The 24,900-nt window shown below is 41.5% G+C and overlaps 1 protein-coding gene and 1 pseudogene across 7 annotated transcripts in view; both read right to left on the bottom strand.

Annotated features, from left to right (window-relative positions):
- Window positions 1–24,900, bottom strand: part of CALD1 (caldesmon 1) — a 181,419-nt gene that overhangs the window by 32,799 nt on the left and 123,720 nt on the right. For 4 of the 7 annotated variants that reach the window (XR_012380346.1, XR_012380349.1, XR_012380347.1 and 1 more), the window contains 3 exons: window positions 6,416–6,562; window positions 1,380–2,325; window positions 39–113 (listed from right to left, as the gene is read on the bottom strand). Coding sequence is in view for 2 of the 7 variants with exons in the window: in XM_025854954.2 (XP_025710739.1) it covers window positions 39–113; window positions 1,380–2,325; window positions 6,416–6,562 (1,168 nt within the window). In the remaining 5 variants the exon portion in view is untranslated. The remainder of the gene's footprint in view (window positions 1–38; window positions 114–1,379; window positions 2,326–6,415; window positions 6,563–24,900) is intronic. The other 3 variants (XR_012380350.1, XM_073899234.1, XR_012380348.1) reach the window with 2 other exon arrangements.
- On the bottom strand, window positions 12,898–12,996 carry LOC112811090 (U6 spliceosomal RNA; annotated as a pseudogene).

Here is a 24,900-nt window from a genome sequence, read left to right as displayed (position 1 = left end):
GTTGCTTTATGATTAGGTTATTTTTCAATAATATTTACCTCTTTTTTGAAGGTAGGCTTGTCTTCCTGGGACTTTTCTCTTTTAGCTTGTGCTTTGGCCCCCTTTTCTTCTTCCTTTTTATTTTCAAGAGTGGCAAGGTCACTCGTTTAAAAGAAGCCCTTTCTAGCTTACAAGAGTGAGAGGGTGCTCAGCTCACTTTGCATGTGGCTTAGGATTTTGCTGATTCAGTGCTCACATAACCCTGGGTGCCAGTGATTCTAAACAGCAATGTGGGATTCTCACGTGCCTGCCATTGTGCTCCCTGAAATCTAGCGTGACGTGGTGGTCCTTTGTGCATGTTTACAAAACTTGTGTGTGCCTTGGTGCATTTTGTTTCTGATGGGTCTCAAATGTAGCTGTGGTCATAAGCCCCTTGTAAAAAGCAGGAGTGAAAGACAACTTCAGCACAATGCAGACTCAGTGACAGAGAGTTCTCTATGCAAAGGTGAGTATGCAAGCATCTCTTTCTTTCTCTTTTTTTTTTTTCCTTTTTGTTGGGGGGAGGGGTAGGGATGCAGGCCCTGGTTAGGTAGAGTGCTTTTAATGCAGGTTTGCAGACAGAAAAAAAAATCTTTCACAGCTTGCAAACACCTCCTTCCCCTGATTTCCACCTTTCTCAGCTACATGAATTTATTTGTGTCATCCCGATGGTAAAAGCAGCAAAATGTATGCTCTTAATTACCAGTCAGTTATAAATTGATGCCACCCCAGATGAATGGCTTTCTGCAAGTCTGCATTAAGCTCAGGTCTACATGATGGCAAATCATGGTTTTGACATACTTAATGAAGGGTCCAAACTGGCTTCTTTCCCTCCTTTATTACCAGCTTATTTCAAGGGGCTTACTTTTGCTTTCTTAAGATGAAATTTCTGACCATGATTCTTCGTGTCATTATCCCATCCCAACTTTTATAAATTTTTAATTAAATGCCAAACACATGGATAAAGGGAGGACTTATGGTCCTCTTGCCTCATGTAGACCCATGGCTAGAGATAAGTTGTTAAAAGGAATGAATTTAGATGCAGGTGCAGAATTACAAGTCAACACAGCACTGCTACGTTTATCATATTTGGGTTAATTCATTTTTCTGGTATTCATAACAAGCAAGCACAGAGCAATTAATTTCTCTCTGGCTGTCCCAGTAAATTTGGTTGATTGAATATTTAGCCATCGATCGATTGCTTCATGCTTGCATATTGCTATGGCCGAAAAAAATGAACAGCTTGCCAAACGAGCAAGCACGTGGGGCTGCAGGATCGTGCCTGGGTCCCAAGTCTGATGTGCATTACATTTCTCATAAGTCACAGGCATCACACACTGGGTGCAAAATGTTTACTGTACCTGTTTCTTTTGCACAGCTGTCTGGAGTTTATCTTCTTGTACTTTCTTTTCATTTACCCACTTCCCTTCCATTTTCTCGTCTACCTTTTCCCCTTTGTGCTTTTTCTCTTGCATTTCGCTTCTGTTCTCTTCTAGCTGCGGAAGCTTCTGCTCTTCTACCTTAGCTTTCTCCTCTTCCTCCGCCTTTGCCCGCTGCCTCTCCTCCGCTGCTCTTCTCTCTTGCTCAACCCGCTCCCTCTCGGCCGCCTCCCTCCTTTCTCTCTCTTGTGCAGCCGCTGTTTCTTCTGCTTCCAGTCTTGCTTGCTCCTCTGCTACCCTCTGCTCTTGCTTAGCTTTAGCTCTTGCTCTTTCTTCCGCTGCTAGCCTGGCCCTGTCTGCCTCTGCTTGCTCCCTCCCTTCCGTCTCCATCCCACCATTGTGGGCGGCCTCGTCTGAACCCCGCTCCCGCTCCCCCTCTGTTCTAGGCTCTTCTGCCCTGAGCTGCCCCGTTTCCAACGGCAGGGCCGCTGTTCCTGTTGTTCCACCTTCCACCGTCACCTCTACCTGATTTTCTTCCCGGCTCCCTTGCTTTGGCTTCTCTTCCTCCTCTTCCTCCTTTTCTTTTTCTTCCTGCTTTTTCTCCTCAGCGTCCCTCCAGTCGTTCTTCTGATAGGACTTGGTGATGATTTCCGTCTCCTCTATCTCGTATCTTTCTTGGCCACGCTCGCTCTTTCCTTCCTTCTCGGCGGCCTCGCTGTCGGCCGCGTTGTTGTGCAGCCTTCTGCTGGGGAGCGGCAAGCCCGCGTCCGTGACCGTGGGGTCGAACTCCTTCTGGCGCTCCAGGGCTTCCTGAAGGCGTTTCTGGCGTCTCTCCTCCCGCCGAGCCAGGCGCTCCAGGAGCGCAGCTTCGTCGTCGCCCTCCACCTGCGCGGGCGAGGTGCTCGTCTTCACCTCCTCGTCGGCCACACTGGACAAGAGAAACGACACCAAAGACAGCCTGCTGATTAATGGGACAACGGCATCCGCGAAGCCTGACGCGCGCCGGGCCCGAGGCTGGTGGTGGCGTGCGTGCCCAGGGGACACCCCGCCCCTGGTATCCTGCTCACGCCGGCCTGCCTGGCGTTCAGCAGACCGCACACGCAGGCCTCTGCCCTTGGTCTTCTCTGGCCAACAGCGGCTACTCTACCTGCCGAAGTGCTTTCAGGAGCAATGCCCCTTGGGGCAGCCGTCAAACAAAATGCAGAAGCATTAGTGTATAAATACCCCGGCTCCCCTCACCTTTTGAGTCCCGTAACTCTGAGGTGCCTGCGCTGCACTGGATCTCAGAGTCTCCCGGTGGAGGTAAGCTCCGGATCCCAGTGGTGGCCATGAAACCTTTATTTGGTTGCTCTCCCTTCCTCGGTTCACTTTCCCACACTGCGACCGGTGTTTCCTGGGATAGGTTCCCAAATAAACTACTTGTGCTTAAATCTGTTCTGTTTCAAAATCTGCTTCTTGGGCAACTCAAACTAAGACAAGGACCAAACTGAGAAATGAGTGAATTCCTCTAGTATCATATAGTATTTTCACCTGTCGCCAAGTCACCTAGAATTCCTGAGCTAGATCTGTGGGACACAAGGCACTTGGAAAGGAAGAAAGTGTACATCATAGTGTGGGGATGCCGTACTTATGCCAGTGACCCCCATGGTACAGACATCCAACCCATCCATCATAATTCATGCTCCTCCTTCCACAGTCCCAGGGAAGTCACAGCCTGTCAAGGATTCTGTTTCCAACCCTCCCCTCTTCCTTGCATCTAGGTGGAGCCATGTGTACAGTAATTTCCAGTTGAGTGTGAGCAGAAGTGATGTGTCTAGATCAAGACAATTACGAAACAGAAGTGCATTCTCTACCATCTCTATCTCTCTTGACTAGATCAGAAAGCTTTAAAGCCCCAGGAGTTGACAAGAGTTACAAGAGGAAAGAAAGTAGGTGACCAGTTCTATCTACTATTCAAAAATGCCCACATTGGACTCATTTGTGTTATTGCATTAAGTTACTAAAACTTGGCGCTTGTTGTTATAGCAGCTGACATTACCCTAATACATACATCATCTGCATTCTTTGTCAAGATTTCCATGAATAAAGAGTCTTTTGCCCTTCTTTATAGTAGACAAAGAATAGTTAAATTTGATACTTATTATAAAAGAAAAGAAAATCTCTAAAAATCAAACTGTACCATACCTATCACCTCATTCACTATTACAGCTCAAAGCCAGGGCTATTGGTCTCCACTGGCAGGAAACAACCAGTCATGTGATACCAGAAACTGTGACCAGAGTTGGAAGAATGTGTCTTGTAATGTTTAGAAACTCCATCAAATTTCATGGTTCATACTGAACTGGGCCCTTTTGAAGTTCGAGTTCACTTAATTTTGGAAAAACATATTTCACATTTAACAATAAGAAATGGCAGAGTAAAGGCTAGATTTTAAACTTTCTTGGCTTTAACTCTTGCTGTAGGACACTGTCTCCATGAATTAGACATATAAGTATTAAATTTCCCTAAAAATACAAATAGCTTAGAATTTAAGGGGAAACATCTACACGTAAGGAATTTGGATCAACGGAATTCAAATTATTTTTTTTTAAATATTTCATTTATTTATTTGACAGATAGAGACACAGTGAGAGAGGGAACACAAGCAGGGGGAGTGGGAGAGGGAGAAGCAGGCTTCCCGCTGAGCAGGGAGCCCGATGCGGGGTTCGATCCCAGGACCCTGGGATCATGACTTGAGCCAAAGGCAGATGCTTTACTGACTGAGCCACCCAGGCGCCCCTGAATTCAAATAATTTTTAAAAGGTACCATAAATTCCAAAGTGTTAGCCAGATGAAAGTACTCTTGAATTAAGAAACCAACAGATATGGGCATCTGGGTGGCTCGCTCGGTTAAGTGTCCAACTCTTGATTTTGGCTCAGGTCATGATCTCAGCGTTGTAACATAGAGCCCCACTTTGGGTTCCGTGCTGAGCATGGAGCCTGCTTATGATTCTCTCTCTCTCCCTCTGCAGCCTTCCCCCACCACCACTCACATGTGCATAAGCTCTCTCTCTCTCTCTAAAAACAACAACAACAATAAAAACCAGATTCTACTGGATCTTTCTCTGCCTACTTATAAATCATAACAACAACTGTCAGTGGAGTTGAGTACCATTTAGGGTCGTTCAGCCCCATGAAGAACACTAATTCTTCTTGTGGATAATTAATATGTCAGAGATAAATTATATATTCTCAGATCTGAATATGCTTTATTGAAGGAGTGCCTGGGTGGCTCAGTTGGTTAAGTGTCTGTCTTCGGCTCAGGTCATGATCTCAGGGTCCTGGGATCGAGCCCCGAGTCAGACTCCCTGCTCAGCGGGGAGTCTGCTTCCCTCTCTCCCTCGGCTCCCCCTCACTTTGTTGCTCTCTTTCTCTCTCAAATAAATAAATAAAACCTTTAAAAAAAAAAGAATGTTTTACTGAAAAAGAATTTGTGAATTAATCAACACAACGAAATAATTACTACTAATAAATGTGAAAAAAGAAGAAAAACCCAAGTAGAAGCAAGATTTTAAAAGCAAGAATACTACTAGTAACTTTTAAGCCACTGTTAATAACAAGATTCAGGAAAGGCCTCAGAATGCCATTTTAAAACTTTTTCTTTCCCTTCTTGTTAAACTCAAAAATAGAAAAGACAGTGAATGACTATGCAGGCCTCTTCTGTAAGGCTCTGATAACATTTTCCTGATAATAGTTAAAATTAGGTGCTTATTATGTGCAAGGCACCATGGGTTTCATATATAGTATAATTTCATTTAAATTTAACAACATTCCTAAGAGAGAGGTACAATTTTCATTTCCATTTAACTGAAGAAACACAGGGAAAGGGCAAGTTGGAATTCAGAGCCAGTATGAACCCCAGAGAACGTACCCACAACCTCTTTGCCATATTTCCTCCCTAATTAGAAGCTACTTACCAAGAAACAAGGTCTCTACGTCTCCACCTAACCAATAGATTTCCTTATTGAATTCATCCGGCCTGACAGAATCTTCAAGACTTTCAGAAACCTGTGTACCCACTCATATTTAGGTTAAAGAGGCCAGAACTGTTTTCCTTCAGATTTTCCTGTTAGATTGACTTAAAGGAACTATCAACAATGTCCTCCCAACATACACAAAATAAAATAGACTAAAACCAAAACCATACACAAGATGTTATGTGGTAGTTTCATTACATTTATTCAGTCCATAATTGTAGATAAAAATTAATTTTTTTCTCCATCCCCACCCCCAAATATTCTCATCTTTTTTATACCTTGGGGCATATAAATGACATATACTCCCAAGTGGCATGATGAACTGTATGACCTCATATGTGTGAATTTATAAAAGCCCATTTTGAAGAAGCTGAACCTATTAAGAGCTTTCAACTGTCCTGATCACTACCAAGGCCTGTATAGGAAAAAATGTGCTAGTAAACTCTCAAGCTTGTTTGAATAATTACATTATATTAAACAGGATTCTGCACCTTGCTGAATATCGTAGTGATCAGAGAATACTGACTGAGGCTGTAGATCAGGAAAACTAAGGCATTTGCGATTTATGTCTACTTTAAAAATTGAAGTATTATTTGCTACTGGGAGGCATAGAGGACTATTAAGCTAATAAATCTTCAGTTCAAAACAGATGACAATACCCTAAAGAATGAATGTAAATAGCTTTCCTTACTTAAAGATGTAACTCATCATAGTTAGTAAATAAAAAGATTACTAGACTATAAAACAAAACAAAACACTTCAATTGGGGTGTGTGTAGCAGATGGGAGAGGGGAAGAGAAAGGAGTAGTGGTGTCTGAATGTCTAAATCAGTTTGACTGTCCAGTCTGCTTAGGTGCCACAATGACCACAAAAATAGCTGAACAAGTTAGACTGAGAAAGAGTTGAGCCGGGCTGAGAAGGGAATGCTTTGCCCAACACGTTCCATTCATCAGACAGGCTAAGAAGTGACTTAGAAATTCTCCATTCCGAAAAGGACAGTACCTGTTCTGGGCATTCACCTCCACCTGGTCAGTCACCTGCCCCAGGGATTCTTCCTCCTGCTTCTGCCGCAGCCTCTCCTGCCGGGCGCGGCGGCGCCGTTCTCGGGCGGCCTCTTCCTCATCGTCATCGTTCCTCTGGTAGGCGATCCTGCGACATCACAAAGACAACCTCTTGAGCTACCAACTGCCAACAATCTTCATCAGGTTCTTTCCTGAGCTCGACCACCGACTGAACCAGACAGTTCTAAATGGATCGTTCCATTGCCTAGAGACTTGATCTGCATAGTTTGCAAACTTTTAAGTATCTGAAAAGCATGGGTCTAATAGCTACACAGGACAATTTACAATGATCAAATAATAGCTTAACCTAAAAAAAAAAAAATGCACAAAAGCAGGCTGTGGGTTAGTGTATTTAGATTTCTTCACTAAGCTGCTTATTAGCATGTTAAGATTTAGAAGAAGAAATCCAAAGCACTGAATCAAAAAATAATCAAAACCCTTATTTAAAAGATTCAGCATGTCGTATAGATTATTTGTGTAGACACTGTCACAAAGGACAGAAAAGAATCAAGTTATCAAGCCAGGATTTGGGCATTAATAGGCCCAAACTGCTAATTAAAATGGAGAGTAGGATACGCTCTTGGCTTGGATTTTATTTTTTCCTTTCAGTTCCTTTTCACTGGAGAGGGAAGGTGTTATTGACAACTGATAGGAGGACTTCCAAGTCAGTGTGGCTCCCTGTAAAGCCCCCTCCTTTGCTCTAAAAAACATGCATTAGGATTCTACCACCCACATGTTGGGCCCATCATGGTAGCCCCCGGGTGTAAACAGAGAGAGAAACCCAACAGCTGAGGTAGGGAGAGGAGGCACAGAGGGCTCTGCACACATATGTGTTATTCAGCTTTTGTAGTTTGTCTGAAGCAAATACCTCTTTAGGAAAATTATACAGTCACTGTCACTACATTACGTACATTTCAATTAATACTTATTCCCAAATAAAGAATTGGAGCTGGGAGACCACAGATGTCCAAACTCAAGAGAAAACGACCTGCATGGTTACCCTGGTTCCTTGTGAAGGAGAAACGCATACTGAGATACAGAGTGCCAAGGAGGCATGGCATGGCTGGCTGGCCGGGGGCCAAGCTGGCCTGATGGGGCCTTGGGCTGGGATGGAGCTGCATTGCGCAGCGGGCTGCTTTTTACATTGGGGGGTTAAAGTGCTTTTCTTACGGTGTCATTTACACATCTACAAATAGAAATCCAGACATAAACATTTCATGCTTATAATTCTTACATAATGACAAACCTGAAATAATTTACAAAGGAAAGAAAATAAAACAGCAGAACCATATACTTTGTACCAACAATAGGAACCAACTATAATCGATGATGGTTTGCTTATGTTAGATTACATATGAGACATCTTCAGGCTTAGATCCGGCACTTTATTTCATCTGCTTCTATCTTTGACTTCAAGAATACGAATGCTATGAATGTTTTTCACCTATAAAAAACAGGATTAACAATTCCAAAGGTTGGTTGGTTTGCTCTTTGTTGCTTTAGAAAATCTGACTTCATACTTACTAAAATCTGCTAGTGTGCAATACTCAACTGCCAACATAAATAAAATGTCATAGTAATTCTGTGAAACTCACTGGTTTATTTCCACAGACATGGAGAGAAGGATGGTGTGCTGTCATTAGAGGAGGACTAGGTTAGAACTCAGTAAAACTGGTTCCTAGAACTGCTCTCTTACTAGCTGGCAGCCCAGCCCTTCAACCTGAGTTAAAGTCCCTTGCCTGTAAGTGTGTGACAATCAAATGAAATACCGGATATGTTATGGTAAGGCGTTTTACAGTGCAATATTTTGTTGTTATTAGCAAAGTTCAGTTGAGGAGCTGCTTTGTGAGGAAAGATGAGTTCAATTTTAGACTTGTTGAATTTGAGGTGACAGCATGACATGAATCAAATGTTCCTTTCTAATTCAATCACATTGTAGTTTGCAGTCAAAAGCCCTTCCCAGTGGTTTGGCTTTAGTCTTCAGATTCTTGGCCTAATATTCCTTTGGCTTATTTCTCAGCAGACAGCTTTAACCACAGCAGGGAGAATGAGTCCTTAATGACTGCTTCCCAAGCTAATCAAACAGAAAGGCTTAATTCGTTCTTCTACATCTCTGGATCAGCCATAACGTCCTGGCTACTACTTGGGGGTCTTTCTTTTCCAAAACAAGCAAGAGACCTAAAAGCTCCATCTGGGACATCCTATGCTAAAAACAACTCCCCCGCGTTCCCCTAAATGGAATCTCACGTGAAACCCTCAATTGCCCACTATACTTGAACGATCTGAGAAGTCACTGCCTTCAACCTCCCACCTACCCAACTAGATCTGCCATCTATCTAGGCCAGGTCACACTCAACCTTCCTTCATCTTGGATTTCTCCTCGGATGGGTGGCCTGACAACCAGACCACTCCTCTCCTCTGTCTCTTCCAACTCTTCTTGTTTGGTATTCTTCATTGGTATAGCTTCTTGCCTAGGGTACACAGTTATTAGAGCTAGATTTTTAAGGACCTTTTATTACTACTAATAAAGAAACATATTAAAGTTGTTTCCCAAGTTCAAAACAAACAAGGAGCCAAAATACTTTCCTGGTATTTTGAATCACAACATGCCCAGTTCCTGGCTCATTCACATACCACTTGACTTTAGAAGTGAAATTCTGTCCCTGCTAAATGACTTGGTATGTGTGGAAATTCTTCGACTCTGAGACTCCCTCCATGAGCCCCGCGAGTTGCTCAGCTTTTCGGCCTCATCCACAGCAGCTTACCCTTCACGCGACTCCCACAAGCTTATTACTTTTCTTTCAAAATGAAAAACAACTCAATCATTTAATTTTTTTCTGATTCTAAAAGTAACATACATTTCTTATTTGCTTAAACCAGACATTACCAGATGTGTAAAAGAGAAAGTGAAAATCAGCTCCCTAATCATACCACTCAGATATGGACACGACTAACATCTGATATATTTTACCAGACATCTTGTTATGCATGCACAGATACTTTTGTTTTTAACCAAGTGGGACTGTGTTATACATATCATTTCCTAAACACTTTCTTTATTTATGACTATTTTTAACACATTAGCAAAATCTAATTTTCAACAGCAACACAGTATTCTCTGTATAGATCTACATAGTAATTATATGGATGTACTATAATGTAACCTATTTTCTGTAGATGGACAATTAAAGATTTTTTCAACTTTATGTTCTTATAAATGAGGCTGCAAAGGGCATCGTTATAGATATACTTTTATCACGTGTTCAACTATTTATCTAGGAAAAATTCTCAGAAGTCAGCATTTCTGGGTTTAAGAGTATCCTCACCTAAAAGGCTTCTGACACACATTGGCAAATGGCCCTTCAGAAAGGTATACAACACCGGCAATGTAAATGAGTGCTAATTTCACCATAAGCAGAATTTGTCCAAAGAAAAGGTGAGTGCACAGCATCCTTAATATATCAAATGTTAGCACAACCTCTGCTTTAAACTCAGGTAAAAACAAAATGTTAACATTTCTAATTCTCTGCACACCAGATTTAAACATTTGAAATGCGGCTGACTAGTAGAAATCATACCTAACCGCCCACCAGATTGTAATAAAAGTATACCAGTCCCTTTGTTCCTTCCGTGAACCTTCAGCAAATGCCAGCAGTAAGCAGCCCAGGGGTATTCTGCTACTGCTCCCAGGAGACTCGGGGCAGAGCAGGACTCCAAGTCCCTCGGAATCATCTGAGAATGATTAAACTATGTTTATTAGAGATTTAACCACTTTACTGCAATCTATTCTTCTAAGAAACTGGTAACTCACAAATGATAGGTAGGGCACCTCTATTAAATAACATTTTTGATTGGCCAGAATCCACAATTTTCCCACCCATGCTGGGTGTAAGCAGGTTTACTATGGAGTATTATGCTTTGTTTCTGCTAACTGCCTTCGCTCATCTCTTGGAGAACACCTGGCGAAAGATATGATCAATCTTACTGCGGGAAGCCCAGTGCTGCTGGTAGCAAAATGGCTCATCAAATATTTGGAAGGAAGCGCGCGCGTGCATGCGTGTGTGTGAATAAGTTTAAAAAATCTCAAAAGTCCATAAAAATTACATGATGTTATTTGATTGTGTCAGTGGTACAAAAAAGGAGAGAGGACTGGTTTTTCTTTCATTCCCAGAACCAGCAGCTTAAAGGCTCTGGTGTTATAAGAGAAAACAGAACTATGCAATGGGAAAACTTTCTTGGAATGCTGTGGCTTTTACACTGAAGACGTTTTAAGTTTTTACCACTAGAGCTCTACACCCTCAGTATATTCAAGTAACAAGATAATCATGTTACGTGCTGTGCCGTTTAGACAGAGAGTTCAAATAAATAAAGTACTGCAGACATGGCAAATAAGGAAGTCACTGAGGAATCAGTGTCTACGTTTGGACGGGCCGGGGTCTGAAAATATGCTAGATGAGAGAAAGGCAGAGTGGCAAAGCTCCCGTAGTAAGACACTGAAGCAAGGCACTAGTCATCTTGCCCCAGTATTCCCAACACCCCATTTTCCCCATCAAATATTTCTCAAGACTTGCACAACACTGGCAAAATTCTTATAATAATTTCACCTATAGTATAGGCTGTTTCGTTTTGTTTTTACCGTGTTCCCCATAGCCTGAAGAATATTGCCCTATTAGCTTTCATTTTGTTTTTTCCCATTTTGCTGCTTTCTGATTTGAGACTACAGTAGATCCCTAAAGTTTTCAAGCAAAAATGCTGGCAATGTATTTTATTAACCAAACAAGATCTCTTACCGGGGAATCAGGTTTAAAAATAGAATAAGGAAAAGCAATAACCATTTTTTATGGAGGGGGAGGAAGTTGATGTTATTGCATGTTTAGGAGCATTAAAGACCTAGAGAAAATAAAAAAGAAGTATGGTTGAGTCTATAATGAGTGTAAATTTACTTATTTTATGTTGATAATCACAGTACTACTCTGAAAAATTACCTGGACAACCAAATAATTAGTCAAGTTTGGATTTGCAATCTTGCTATTCTATCTTTTTTTTTTTTACATACATGGTATATATGATACAATTATTTTGCAACTTAAAACAATTTAATAATATATTTGATGATTTTCTAAATAAGTTCACCAAGACATAATTTATCATCTACTGCACAGGATCCCTCGCTTTATTTAACCATTTTCCTATCGACAGACATTTGGGCTTTTCCTAGTTTTTCTCTGTTGCATACAGTGCTGCAATGCCTTCTTGTGCACCCCTTTTATAGGACAGATACTGGGAAGTGGAATAGTATATGTGCATTTAAATTTGAAAGATTCTGTCACATCACCCTTCACAGTAGTCATTCCAGGTGGTTTGAAGTGAGAATTCCCCATGCTCTGTCACTTCAAATAACCAAGTCAGATCAACATACATTAAGACAGCCCACTGCTAACTGACAGGACCAGAGAAATTATTTAATCTTGTATATCTTGTATAGCAGTGGTTTCTACTATTTTAAGAAGGTGGATCCTTTTAAAACATCAAGAGGGGCGCCTGGGTGGCTCAGTCGGTTAAGCGTCTGACTCTTGGTTTAGGCTCAGGTCATGATCTCAGGGTCGTGAGGTCGAGCCCCATGTCAGGCTCTGTGCTCAGTGTGGAGTCTGCTTGAGATTCTGTCTCCCTCTGCCCATCCCACCTGTGCTTTCTCTCTCTATTAAATAGATCTTTTAAAAAGTTAAAAAAATAAAATATCAAGAAACATTAGGATATCATGACAACTACTTATATTTTTGTTATTTACTAATAAAGTGTTTCATAAAGTGTCTATAAATTCAACAATACATAAAAGGGAATCTGTCTTATAAACCACTGCATTTATATATATTTGAAGAATAGTCTTTAATAACTGAAACAGTTATTTATCAGGCTCCAGAAAGTACTTGGTATAGATATGAATCTGGGAATCTCTTCCAGTATCTTCACCATTAGAGAACCACGGTGTAAAGCAACAGATGACAAGAGCACCACTGAACAGACTTTGAATTGTCACCTTCAAAGTCTTTTGTTTTTCAACATTCCTCGCGCTTGGTAAGCACGCCCACACACAGACACACACGCAAACCCACAGGTTAAGTGAGGAAAGCCACAGAGGCACTAAAATGAGGCTTATTTATTAAAGACTTTTTATTTTATTTATTTTTATTTTAATTAAATTATTTTTTTGAAGATTTTATTTATTTATCTGACAGACAGAGAGAGAGACAGCAAGAGAGGAAACACAAGCGGGGGGGTGGGAGAGGGAGAAGCAGGCCCCCCGCGGAGCAGGGAGCCCGATGCAGGACTCGATCCCAGGACCCTGGGACCATGACCTGAGCCGAAGGCAGACGCTTAACGACTGAGCCAGCCAGGCGCCCCTATTAAAGACTTTTTTTAAAAAAAAATATGGAATGCTTCACGAATTTGCATGTCATCCTTGAGCAGGGGCCATCCTTATCTCCTCTGTATAGCTGCAATCTTACTTAGTGTAGGTGCTACTGAAGACAGCACTGTTTATTAAAGATTTAAAGAGGTCCCCATGCAGATCGGTTTCCAAGTCTCTCTGCTTTCCTTAACTGCCTGTGCCACATTCCTATGTTTTAAAGAGAATACTGCCCCCAAAATTCTAACGGACTCGCCACCCAAAAGAAACAATCTTACCAGTAGTTCACCAGTTACAAATTCACAATAACTTGTGGGCGGGTAGACAGTTGGCTAAACTCTCAGATTGGCTCTCCGCTCCCTGCATCCCACACTATTTCCACTTTCATATCAGGAGTTGTCCAAGAGAAGGTGGTGCTGGCTGAGGGGGAGACTGCAGGTTGTAACTGAGACACTCAACCACAAACATGGTCCCGCCCCAGGTTTCTGCAGCTCTCCCCTCCTCACAGAGGCTAGATTCAGGAGAAGGCCTCAATAATGACTTCTTCTTCATTTTTTTTTTTTTTAAAGAACAACAACTTCTTAGTCAATTACTTTTCTCTGATTTCCCTTACTCTTGGTTCTATATCATTGTCTTAACCTGGGTCTTAATATGGGATCCAACTTAAGAGTTAAAATCTCATGTGGGTTAAAGATGTACTCATCAACTATTATGGGACAAAATAACTCATACATACTTTCATTATTCTTTTCCACGTACCAAAAACCCTGGTGACTTTCTTTCATAATATGAAATGCAAGCAGAATCGCTAAACATATCCTATCAGCTCTGTGAATTGCTCAAAGCTCTTAGCAAACTCTCAGGCAATACTGTGATCAGGAGGGAAAATCCAAGCTACTGAAATGAGTCATATTTGCCCTGGGAGATTTACTGTATGTTTGAAAGCTAAAAGATGTTTATAGCAACATTCCAGGCTCTTAAATATGATTTTGTTTATATGTGGTGTCTGCAAAATGTTGTGGTTTTGTTTAATGCACAAAAAGTCCAATTCTGAATGTTTTCCCCTTGAATTCCTTAACGAAAGGAATTAAAAATTACAATGGAGAAAAAAAAAACCAAGAAAATAAAAAAAAATTTCAAGGCAGAATATGTTTAGAAATGGGTTAATAGTTAATAGTCAATTGGTGGTCTGTTAGTAATTAAGTAGGATAGAATGAAAGAAAAGTTCCTTTGATTTAGAATATATATATTTAAAAATATTGTTCTTATTTATTATATATATTTGTATGTTATTTATTTTATATATCTATATAGTTATATATATATTTTTTTTTGGTAGGGAAAGAAGGTAAAAATAAACTGTCATTGTAAAATTGAAATTTACCCAGGAAGAGAGGTATGTTCCCTTTCATCTATTCCTCTTTCCCTCACCCCATCGCCACCCCCCCCACTTCTGAGAATTATTACAGTTTATAAGTTTTGGATCCCAATAGTAAGACACTGTGTGCTGGCATCCTTCAGAGCTCCTATACATGTCATCGCTGCCAGTTATCACCCTCCGCCTTCCACATGCCTTATACAATAGTGACATTCCATAATCACATGAGTTTTGTAACCGCAGACTACGGTGGGGAAACATGTGCGGCACAGCAGAGTAGAAAACAGCATCAGACAGTAGAAGACACACACCTCTCCACTCTGCCTCTCTCTACGCTACTGCGGCTAGCTTGGCTCCTAGCATCATGAGGACCGCAATGTCCTGTCGAATGGCTAGATCAGGTCTGACTGCGCGTGCGTGGTCAGAAGAGACCTGGAGGCGCTGGGAGTTCTGACTCGGGGACTCCGGCTTGTACCGTAACTAAGGGCTGACGGGCACACTGTTCTCAGAATGGTCCTGCCCTAGGGTCGGCTGACGCCCAAGTTCAGAGACTCATTTCTGAATCGATGCAGGTAGCCACAGGAAATGTTTTAAAATATGGATTCTAACTGGGATCAATATTTTAAATTAAAAAGATGTTTAGCATAACATATTGTACCTGTAAATGAACGCATACTATGTATAATACATGACCGCTTTAAAAGATAATGAAACAGCCAGCTAAAAGCACCAGCACCTTGGAGACTCGTTTGCGCCCTCTTCAGTCAGTCCAGATCTGTGTTTAAATGCCTCCGAATAACCTCTAACCCAAATTTTGGGTTATTTTAATTATTCTACTTTTCTTTGTAGTTTTATTTCCAAGGTATACATGCCTCAACAATTTATTTTTTAGTTTTGCCTTCTTAAAACTTTATGTAATCATACTGTATGCATTCTATGGTTAGTTTCTTTCATAAAACTATATTTCCGAGATTCATCTATGCTTATATGAACAGCTGTAGTTTAGAAGGATGGATGCACAGGGTTTTCCAAACATTTCTTGAGACTGGGATTAATATCTAACTATTCAATTAGTACCATTTTCTTTTCTTTTTTTTTTTAAGATTTTATTTATTTGACACAGAGAGACTCAGCGAGAGAGGTAACACAAGCAGGGGGAGTGGGAAAGGGAGAAGCAGGCTTCCCACTGAGCAGGGAGCCCGATGCGGGGCTTGATCCCAGGATCCTAAGATCATGGCCTAAGCCAAAGGCAGCCACTTAACGACTGAGCTACCCAGGTGCCCCAGATACCATTTTCTTTTTGAAAGTCCATAGATGGTTAGTGATATTCGGTAGAACTAAATGAACAGAATCTGGATTTACTTTCTTACTGAATTACTATTCTTTTTAGAAGATCTTATTTATTTATTTGAGAGAGAGATAGAGAGTGGGGGGGTAGGGGCAGAGGGAGGGAATGCCCAGCTGAGTGGGGAGCCCAACTCGGGGCTCGATCTCAGGACCCCAAGATCATGACCTGAGCCGAAATTAACAGTTGATGCTTAACAGACCAAGCCACCCAGGCATCTCCACTGAATTGCTACTTTTTATCACAGTTATTTTTGAAAGGAACAAAGCATCTGTCAAACCTATTTAGTACAGATTTTGGAGGAATAATTCCGTGACAGTTTCCTGAGATTAAACTAAAATCTCTTTATTTTGTCACAGACCGGACTGCCTTTGCATCCCTCCCACTATCCCGCCCTGTTAAAACAATAAACATGGTCAGATCCAAACAGGTCACTGTTTCATTTATAAAGGTTTAGAAAGCGTAGGTATGGAAAGAGTAGGTTGATGATGGAGAAGATCCACTTTGCTCCTCACTTGGTTATTCATGTTAAACTTTGGTCAAAATGAATGAAAATGAGTAAGAAATGTTTAAGGGGTCAATAAAAGAATTAAAATAAACTTTTCTCTCTTTCAACTCTTATTATTCAACTGGTATAAAACATGGCTAATAGAGATAAACCCAATTACTGTGTTTTCATAAATACTACCTTTTCTTCATCCCCAACCTAGGATTCTTTGTCTACCAAGAAATATTAAATAATAAGAATCTTAAATAAATACAGTCATTATGAACTTAGGCTTTTTAAAATGTCAATCAAAAGTAAAATCTGGGGCGCCTGGGTGGCTCAGTTGGTTGAGCGACTGCCTTCGGCTCGGGTCATGATCCCGGAGTCCCGGGATCGAGTCCCGCATCGGGCTCCCTGCTCAGCGGTGAGTCTGCTTCTCCCTCGGACCCTCCCCCCTCATGCTCTCTCTCTATCTCATTCTCTCTCTCAAATAAATAAAATCTTAAAAAAAAAAAAAAAGTAAAATCTGACTTGGGGCTGTTCCCTGACTGCTGTATGTATTAAAAGGACAATCTTGCTTTAATGCGCACAGTAGATGTGGACAATAAACCTTGGGCTTAATTTTTTTCAAGTAAAACATGCTAAAGCAATTCACACCCAGGTGTCTGTGACTGGCAACACTATATTTTACCAGTTCTTTAATTAATTAATTAAGTAAGTTAGTTATTTGACAGAGAGCGACACAGCGAGAGAGGGAACACAAGCAGGGGGAGAGGGAGAAGGAGAAGCAGGCTTCTCGCGGAGCAGGGAGCCCGATGTGGGACTGGATCCCAGGAGCCCGGGATCATGACCCGAGCCGAAGGCAGATGCTCAATGACTGAGCCACCCAGGCACCCCGAGTTCTTTCTTTTGCATTAGGTCTGCACCCAGATATACAACTGGCTCAACAGCTGCCCCAGAGCAGGGTGCAGGGAGGACCCCCATGTTCCCACTGGCCAATTTGGAGCGACGGTGTCTGATGGCAGATACATATACAAGCAGATTCTTTTCATAGCCAAAGACTCCTAGGAACAGAAATTTCCCTTTCCATCTTTGAATGTGAAAATACAAACTCATGTTAGATGAAATCTTATGCTTAGTGTGATCTAGAAATTCAGGTCTTAGCCCCAAATTCAAAATATTTGTGCGGTGTGGTACAAAGGCTCATTATTTCACGTGGTGTTAGCTTCCAATGATGGTACGGCTGTCTCATTGGTAAACATTTGACAAAAGGAATAAGGCGACTGCAAGAAGGAAAACAAGATGCCCTTAAGTGGGGATTACGAACCTGTGACTAATTAAAGGGAATCCCTGAAAGGGGAAAGTGGTATTGCAGACATGCGGACGGAAACGGTCCGTGGCACGCGGGTCCTGCTAACTGATGTCACGTGTCCTGTGTCGGCTGAGAGGACTCTTCGCATCCTCTCCAGACAGGCAGGGCTTACTGCAGGAAAGTTTATGAGTAATGGATTTTCATAACAGGCCTTTTATGATCCTCTCCTCCCCCAAAAGCACCCTCTGGAGTTTTCCTGCTTCCACTCTCATTTTTCTTAAGTGGAAAAAGATTTACTCTTCATTTCCTCTTTCCTGGTACTCTCTGTTGGCTCCACTTTTTTCCGTTGGGTGGATAGCCTCCCATCTTCCCTCCACCCCCCTTCCATCCTTCCTCTCTTCCTCAGAAACAGAAAGCTCCACTATACTGACAGATCTGACACGGAAGCATTGTTTCCAGCACCTCCGCTGAAATACGTGAGTGTCACTCTGACAAGAAAGCATATTTTGGGGTGGTTACTACCTTCCTGACCCCAGAGGTATTGCACAAACTTACCTAGCATCCAGCTGGCGCATAGCTCCCCTCCAAGCGCTAGAACTGCAAAGTTTTGTTTACAAGTGGTAGCAAATAGAAAGACAAATCTTGAGTGGAGACAGGAAATAGAAAATGATGGGCCAAATCCTGGATGTTTGGCCCTTTGGAAAGAACATTTATTCTTGCAGAGGACTTGGGAGCCAACCATTGCTAATGGGTCCAACCTCCCTACCGTTGGGAAAAGAAGTCAAGGAGTTTGCTCTGCACTTGGTGGATCATCTTCCTAAGTCAACAGAAACCTTACCCAACACTGGGCCTGCTCACTGCAGAGGGAAAAAAAGCAAACACCTATTTGTTTTGACTTGGTTAAGAGCCAGCCTGACCAAACCAAACCACACAAAAACCTTCCATGCTTAAAGACTCCCTCTGAGTTAACAGAAGACCCCTATAAAAATGAGAACACTTTAACAGAGCAATATTAAATAATGAAGCACCTCCATGTGTGTATGTGTTAATTGAATTAGAATCACCAACAGCTTAAGAATCAGACAGCCAGGGCTCTGAGAGAGAGGGAAACACGAGCATTAGAGACATTCTGGCACAGTACTTAAATTACTGAGGGTATCTGTCACACAGCAGCAGATTTCTATCCCAACAATAGATTATTAACCAACAAGGTTTATGCTCTCTCCTGACTAGATACTAAAGCAATCACTAGTTCCTTAAAACTGTTACCTGGTACACAAGGCACTGCTTTCAGTTGGGAGATAACTACTACAAATTATAAAGTTATAGCATTGGCATTGGCTTATAGGTTTCTAATCTTGTGTACATTCCTCTCCCCAATCAAACCGGTGATCCATGTGGGACCTAAACTTTGAGGGGAGGACAGTTAAATTTGGGTGCGACATCAGGGTGGGGAGCTGTGGGCAGCAAAAGGGGGTGCCTGAGGGGTCTAGATTCTGAGGACGACGTGGTGGGTGCTGGGCCAGATATGAAGGTAGGGTCTTAACTTGTGGTAGTGGGAAAAAGCCCCTCATAACTGCAAACGGACCCTCAGGTGGCCAGAATCAGGACATCCACTCAACAGATATTTATTGAACATCTCCTCTGTTCAAGCCACTGAGAGTGGAAACCAGGATAAATTAAACTCCTGAAAGGAGTTTCTAATCTGGTAGGGAAGCAAAGACATGTGTAAGAATGCAAGAGCAGATAAAATGTGGTAAATATCACAGGAGACTTACTGATACAGTCATCTAGAGTTTAGAGGAAGAAGAAGGCATTGCCGGCTGAGGGATCAGAGAAGGCTTCATGGAGGAAGTGGTATTTGAGCTGGATTTTTTAGGACTGGGGGGGGGGGAACGGAAGAGGCCCTATCCACATACACAGCGCTCAAACGGTAAGGTTGCAGAGTCAGGAAATATGGACGTGGAAAAGCAAACAGTTCAGTCTGGCCGGGGCTTGGAGTGCGTGAAGGGCATTAGTGAAGGTCCAGTTGTGCTTGGCAGACGCAGAAAGACAGCTCCTCAGAATTGCAGGAGTAAACCAAACATTTTACAAAGCTTAAGGAGATAGGCTCCTTCCGTGGCAGAGGCCCCCGGGCAGCACAGAGGGAGGATTTTCTAGTTTCAGTCTCCACTCTGGGTATTTCATTCACTCCGGGGATAAGGGGCCAGCTCCCCACTATCAAGGGCTCCGCACATCTTAGCTACAAGAGGAGCAGTCTCCGACCATCGTTGACAACAGCAACACTGTAAAGGATCCTTCAAGAGCCATAAGCTGGGACTTTCCAGTTTTTAGAACAGTATTTCTGTCCTCTCTTATTTTTGCCACCTTCTCCACTGTTTTGTACTCACTTTGCCCACAGAGTTAAATCAGACTTTCATGGCTTCTGCTTGGAAATCAGGTCCTAGTAAAAATCCACAAATGTGGCAAGGCGATGAGATATTAGGACCATGGAATGACTCAACTAGAAGGGATTTGGGAGGTTATTTTCAACCCAAGCTCCACATTTTATACATGGTAACCTAGGGTCTAAGAGGCGAAGTGATTCATACAAGTCATTACAAAATCAGGACCAGATGCAAGTCTATGTAGTTCCCATCACCGTTGTCTTTCTCACCTATGACACGACACTGCAGGGGCTTTCTTAGGGCACTCTGTAGCTCAGCAAATATCTTCCATCATCTAAGCCAGGGACTGGCAAACTATGGCCCAAGGACAAAATCAGCCCACATCCTGTTTTTGTAAATAGTTTTACTGGAATGTAGCCATGCCCATATTGTCTGTGGCTACTTTCAGACTTCAATACCAGAGTTAAGTAATTATGACAGGGGGCATATTTGCCACAAATTTGAAAATATAGACCATCTAGCCCTTCACAAAAAAAGTGTACCGAACCCTGATCTAAGCCAATGGTCTCAAAAAAATTTTATAGTATATTCCTATCAGTTAAAAAATTAAACATATATGTATATATATATATATATGTATATATGTATATATATGTTTATATATATACATATATGCATACTGATTTATTTATAGTGCTATCTAAAATGTTTATAGATCTGTAAAACACAGAGGGATGCCTGGGTGGCTCAGTCAGTTAAGCGTCTGCCTTTGGCTCAGGTCACGATCCCAGGGTCCTGGGATTGAGTCCCACATCAGGGAGCCTGCTTCTCCCTCTTCCTCTGCTCCTCCCCCCTGCTCATGCACACACTCTCTCTCTCTCACTTTCTCTCAAAAAATAATCTTAAAAAAACACAAACAAATTTTAAAAGGATAGAATGAAACAAAAAACCAATATTTAATGTTTAATTTATTAATGTTCATAAAAGCTTTTTTGAAAACTCTTAGTTTAACAGATTGTGATCAGTAATTTGAAATTCTGTAACAATTTATCTCGACACTTGGTTTTAAATGACAGCCAAAATTTAGTTTTTTAAAGAGCCCTTAAAAGATATGTAGATTCAGGAGCGCCTGGGTGGCTCAGTCGGTTAAGCCTCTGTCTTCGGCTCAGATCATGATTCCCATGGTCCTGGGATCAAGCCCTGCATTGGGCTCCCTACTCAGCAGAGAGCCTGCTTCTCCCTCTCCCTCTGCCCTTCCCCCTGCTCGTGCTCTCTCTCACTCTCTCTCTCATATAAATAAAATCTTTAAAAAAAAAAGATATGTAGATTCAAATGGTAAGAACATATCATTGGCCTGGCATATTGAAGCATGATACGAATAGATTCAACCTCCCCCAACCAAGCATGCAGTTCTTTGATGAAACCTGCTGAGAAAATTTATGTCTGTCTTGATGTCAACCAGTTGTTCATCCAAAGTAATCCAAAGGTGTTTTCATTTTACATCTTTAAGAAACAGCTTCAAATCTACTGAAATGCAAAGAGATTAGAAAACGTTTCCAAGGTGAGGTGTGAAGCTCTGTTAATACTGGTGGGTTACACATTTACATCTTTTGTAACAACAAAATCACAGACAATGGGGTCATTTTTCAAAAGACCTCTCCGTGGCATGAGTTTCTTCTGAAAAGCAGTTACACTCCCCATTTCTGTTGTAAATTCGCCTTCCCTGAAAGGAACAAGTTAAGTGTGTAGCTGAGGAAGCAAGTGCTCATGTGCGCTCACAGCATTAGTAACAGCTCTGCCACGTTCTCATTGTCTTCTTGGGCTCGCAGGATTAGTATTACCTTCGACATGACGTTTCTGCCGAAATTCTCTCTTTCTCTTTTTTTTTTTAAAGTAAACTCTACCCTCAATGCAGCGCTCGAACTCATGACCCGGAGATCAAGAGTCACATGCTCTACCGACGGAGCCAGCCAGCCGCCCCTGTAGAAATTCTTTTAAGTCCAGAAATCCACATCCATTTTGTGAAGGTTAGTTTCATTTAAACTAGATAAGCTATATCATCCGCAAATCCACTTATCCAGTTACAAGTCAATTGCAAGGGGTCCCATTGTGCGAAAAGGCAGGGGCTGTCCTCCCCTCTGGGGGTGAAACTCTTGCTCTTCCCTCAGGACCAGTCACATGTGACTGGAAAGACGGACCGAGTGAAGGTGCCAGTGCCAGAAAGCATGATCACTATTAGTCAAGCTTCATTTCCTGTTCTTTTAACTTTATCTCATACTCTTTTGCTTTCTTTCCTTTGATCAAGCTTCTACTCAGAATGCTCCTTCATCCTCTCCATTTATACCTAGAGCGATTTACTCTATCCCTCAAGGCCAGCTCAAAGGCTACACTTCTCTGTTAAGTCTTACAGACATAATGGAAGTCAACTGGAAGGAACTCTTGCCCTCCTGTGAAATCTCTGTTGTCATTTCAGACATTTGTCACATACTGCCTTGAAGTTATTTGTGTATCATCTGATCTTTCATGTCATGTTTGTTGAAAGCAAGAATTATGTTTTATATATATTTTTAGCCCTCTTCCCTAATGTGCCTTGCATAAAGTAGGTATTTAATAAGGTGAGTTTTTTTTTTTTTTTTTTTTTTTAGTAATTGAATTCAAGAAAGGCATATGGCATAAGACATTGAGCAACAGCAATTATGGAGGCTAATTAACAATGATGAAGCCCAATTCAGTTCCTTGCACATGAGGTGAATTGCCTAAGTTCACATGGATTTCTCTGAATCAGACATGGAAAGGAAAGCTAGGCCAACATGGAGCCATTTAAAAGTTCTAGAGCCAAATACAAAATAACAATGGTGCCCAAAAGGACAGATCAGTGAAATGTGACTCAGTTTCATGACCAAGGAAAGACCAACAATTCTATACTAGGCTCCTGAGTATTACTGAAAAAATAGTGTTATTAAAGCTTTATCAATGGGAGAAGGCTACCACAAAGCGTGTTCCAAAGGTGCATATATTTTTTCAACAACAAAAGCACACACAGTGGGGTCATTTCCCAAAGGCATATTCAGAAGCTTTGTGCGTTGCCAAGAAGGCAGACGCTCCATACTGGCTTGTGAATATGAACCAGGAAAACCTGGCTATGCCTGCTGCCATGTTGGATGGCCCATGGGGCTTGTTCTCTGATCATGATTTCTAGAAGCTGAAACATGATCATTCATCAAGGGAAGAAATAATCTCTCAGGTTTAAGCTTCAATACTATGAAGTGATGGAACAGAGCTATATTAAACCAACCTAGGAGTGATAGTGACAGCCTCAAGTCTATGGAGACAGAAAAGGGCTAGCAAAAAATACAGAAGATAGAACCTCAACCCTTAACATTTCTTTCAATTCCTTTCCACCAGAAGTTGTAAGCAACCACTAGTCAAAGCCTTCTTGCCAGTGTCTGCCTGGGTAGGTACCTAGAGAATTTTGCTCATTGGTCCACAATGCAAAAGTTTTAATGCATTTATTGTAAATCTGTTTCTCATTTGTATGCTACTTTCTCTGTAGGTGGCATTATGTTCCAACTACATACAGAAAGTCCCCTTGAGACAGAGCTGAAAAATGTGTTTTTCTAGTTAAGAAGAACCAAATGGTTATGGACAGGAAAGATATTTGACTTTTGAACCTAGTCAATAAGCAGGGGCTAAAGTCAAATTGAGTCAACTGGTGTTTTCCAGTTAACTGGGGACCCTGGCTTGCTTTAAGAGCTTGTGTGTGAGTGTGTGCATATGCACACCTGCCATCAGCCTGTCTCTCTTCTTGTCAGATGACTGGCCTTGGCTTGGCTCATGAACAGAGCAGATGTTCTATGTTTTCCTGCTACTCTAGAGTATGTGTTTCCCTCATAACCCCTCTCGTTATCATCTTCCCTTGTAAATGCCTTATATCCCTCTATTCTCTCTCTTCTCCCTACCGGCCTAGTGTTGGTTTTGGCCTTTTGCAATGTCTGTGAAAAGCAAAAATAATTCAGTACAAGTAGGTGAACAAGCAAGTGTGATTTAACTATTCCTTTAGAAATATTTTCAAGTGCTCTAGCTGAAACTGATTCTGTAATTCATTGGCTAAATTGTTAAGATAGTCCAAAATAGCTCATTCCGCTATAGCATGGGCTGTTTTGTCACTTTTACATTTAGTATCAGAGTTAGGCTTTTTAAATTAGTTTAATAAAAGATCTAAAAGAACAGTTCAGTTTGGTTATTAAATGTCTCAGAATAATATATTGATTATTTTTGATCCAGACATTAGTAGCCACCACCTCAAAATGACATTGTATTACAGGCTTGTGCTCTCTAGAGTTATACTTTGAAACAAAGTGTCCAATGGCCCTTTATAGACCCCATTTTATTTGACCTCACAGAGGCCTTTGACACTGCTGGCCATAGCTTCCTCTTTGAAATTCTCTGCCTACCATTTATTTTGTAGTTTCTTTTGTGTCTTCCATTGGGTTTCCTCCTCAGCTCTATTCTTTTCTTGTTCAACTTACTTGCCCAGGCTAATTTCATCATACTAATAACTTGTTAGTCAGTTATTATTTTTTATTTTTTTAAGATTTTATTTATTTATTTGACAGAGAGAGACACAGCAAGAGAGGGAACACAAGCAGGGGGAGCGGGAGAGGGAGAAGCAGGCTTCCCGCCGAGCAGGGAGCCCGATGCAGGGCTCGATCCCAGGACCCTGGGATCATGACCTGAGCTGAAGGAAGATGCTTAACGACTGAGCCATCCAGGCGTCCCTTGTTAGTCAGTTTTAAGGTGATGATTTTCTAATTTATTTTCCTTGCTCATGCTGCTCTCCTGAATTTCTAAATGACCTTTCTTCCTTGGTAATGAAATTTCCAGTAAAGAAGTTGAGAGCAATGAGTTATTCTGGACATTAAATTAATCTGTGACTCTTCCAAAGTTCAAAACTTCTCCCCATGCTGGTACTGCACTCCCAGATCCTACTTGTGGAGACGGATGGTGTAAAAGAATTTTTTAAAATTCCCCAATCATATCATTCTATCCTTGCCACAGATAGCAATTGCACAATTTCAGGATGTAAAATGGACTTAGTATTAAAAGAAAAA

This window comes from Callorhinus ursinus, unplaced genomic scaffold (assembly GCF_003265705.2).
Source record: "Callorhinus ursinus isolate GAN/ISIS: 27379988/994484 unplaced genomic scaffold, GSC_fseal_2.0 scaffold12, whole genome shotgun sequence".
Classification (NCBI taxonomy): domain Eukaryota; kingdom Metazoa; phylum Chordata; class Mammalia; order Carnivora; family Otariidae; genus Callorhinus; species Callorhinus ursinus.
The sequence above is the reverse complement of the archived record's forward strand: the minus strand, read 5'-3'. Positions and strand labels throughout refer to the sequence as shown.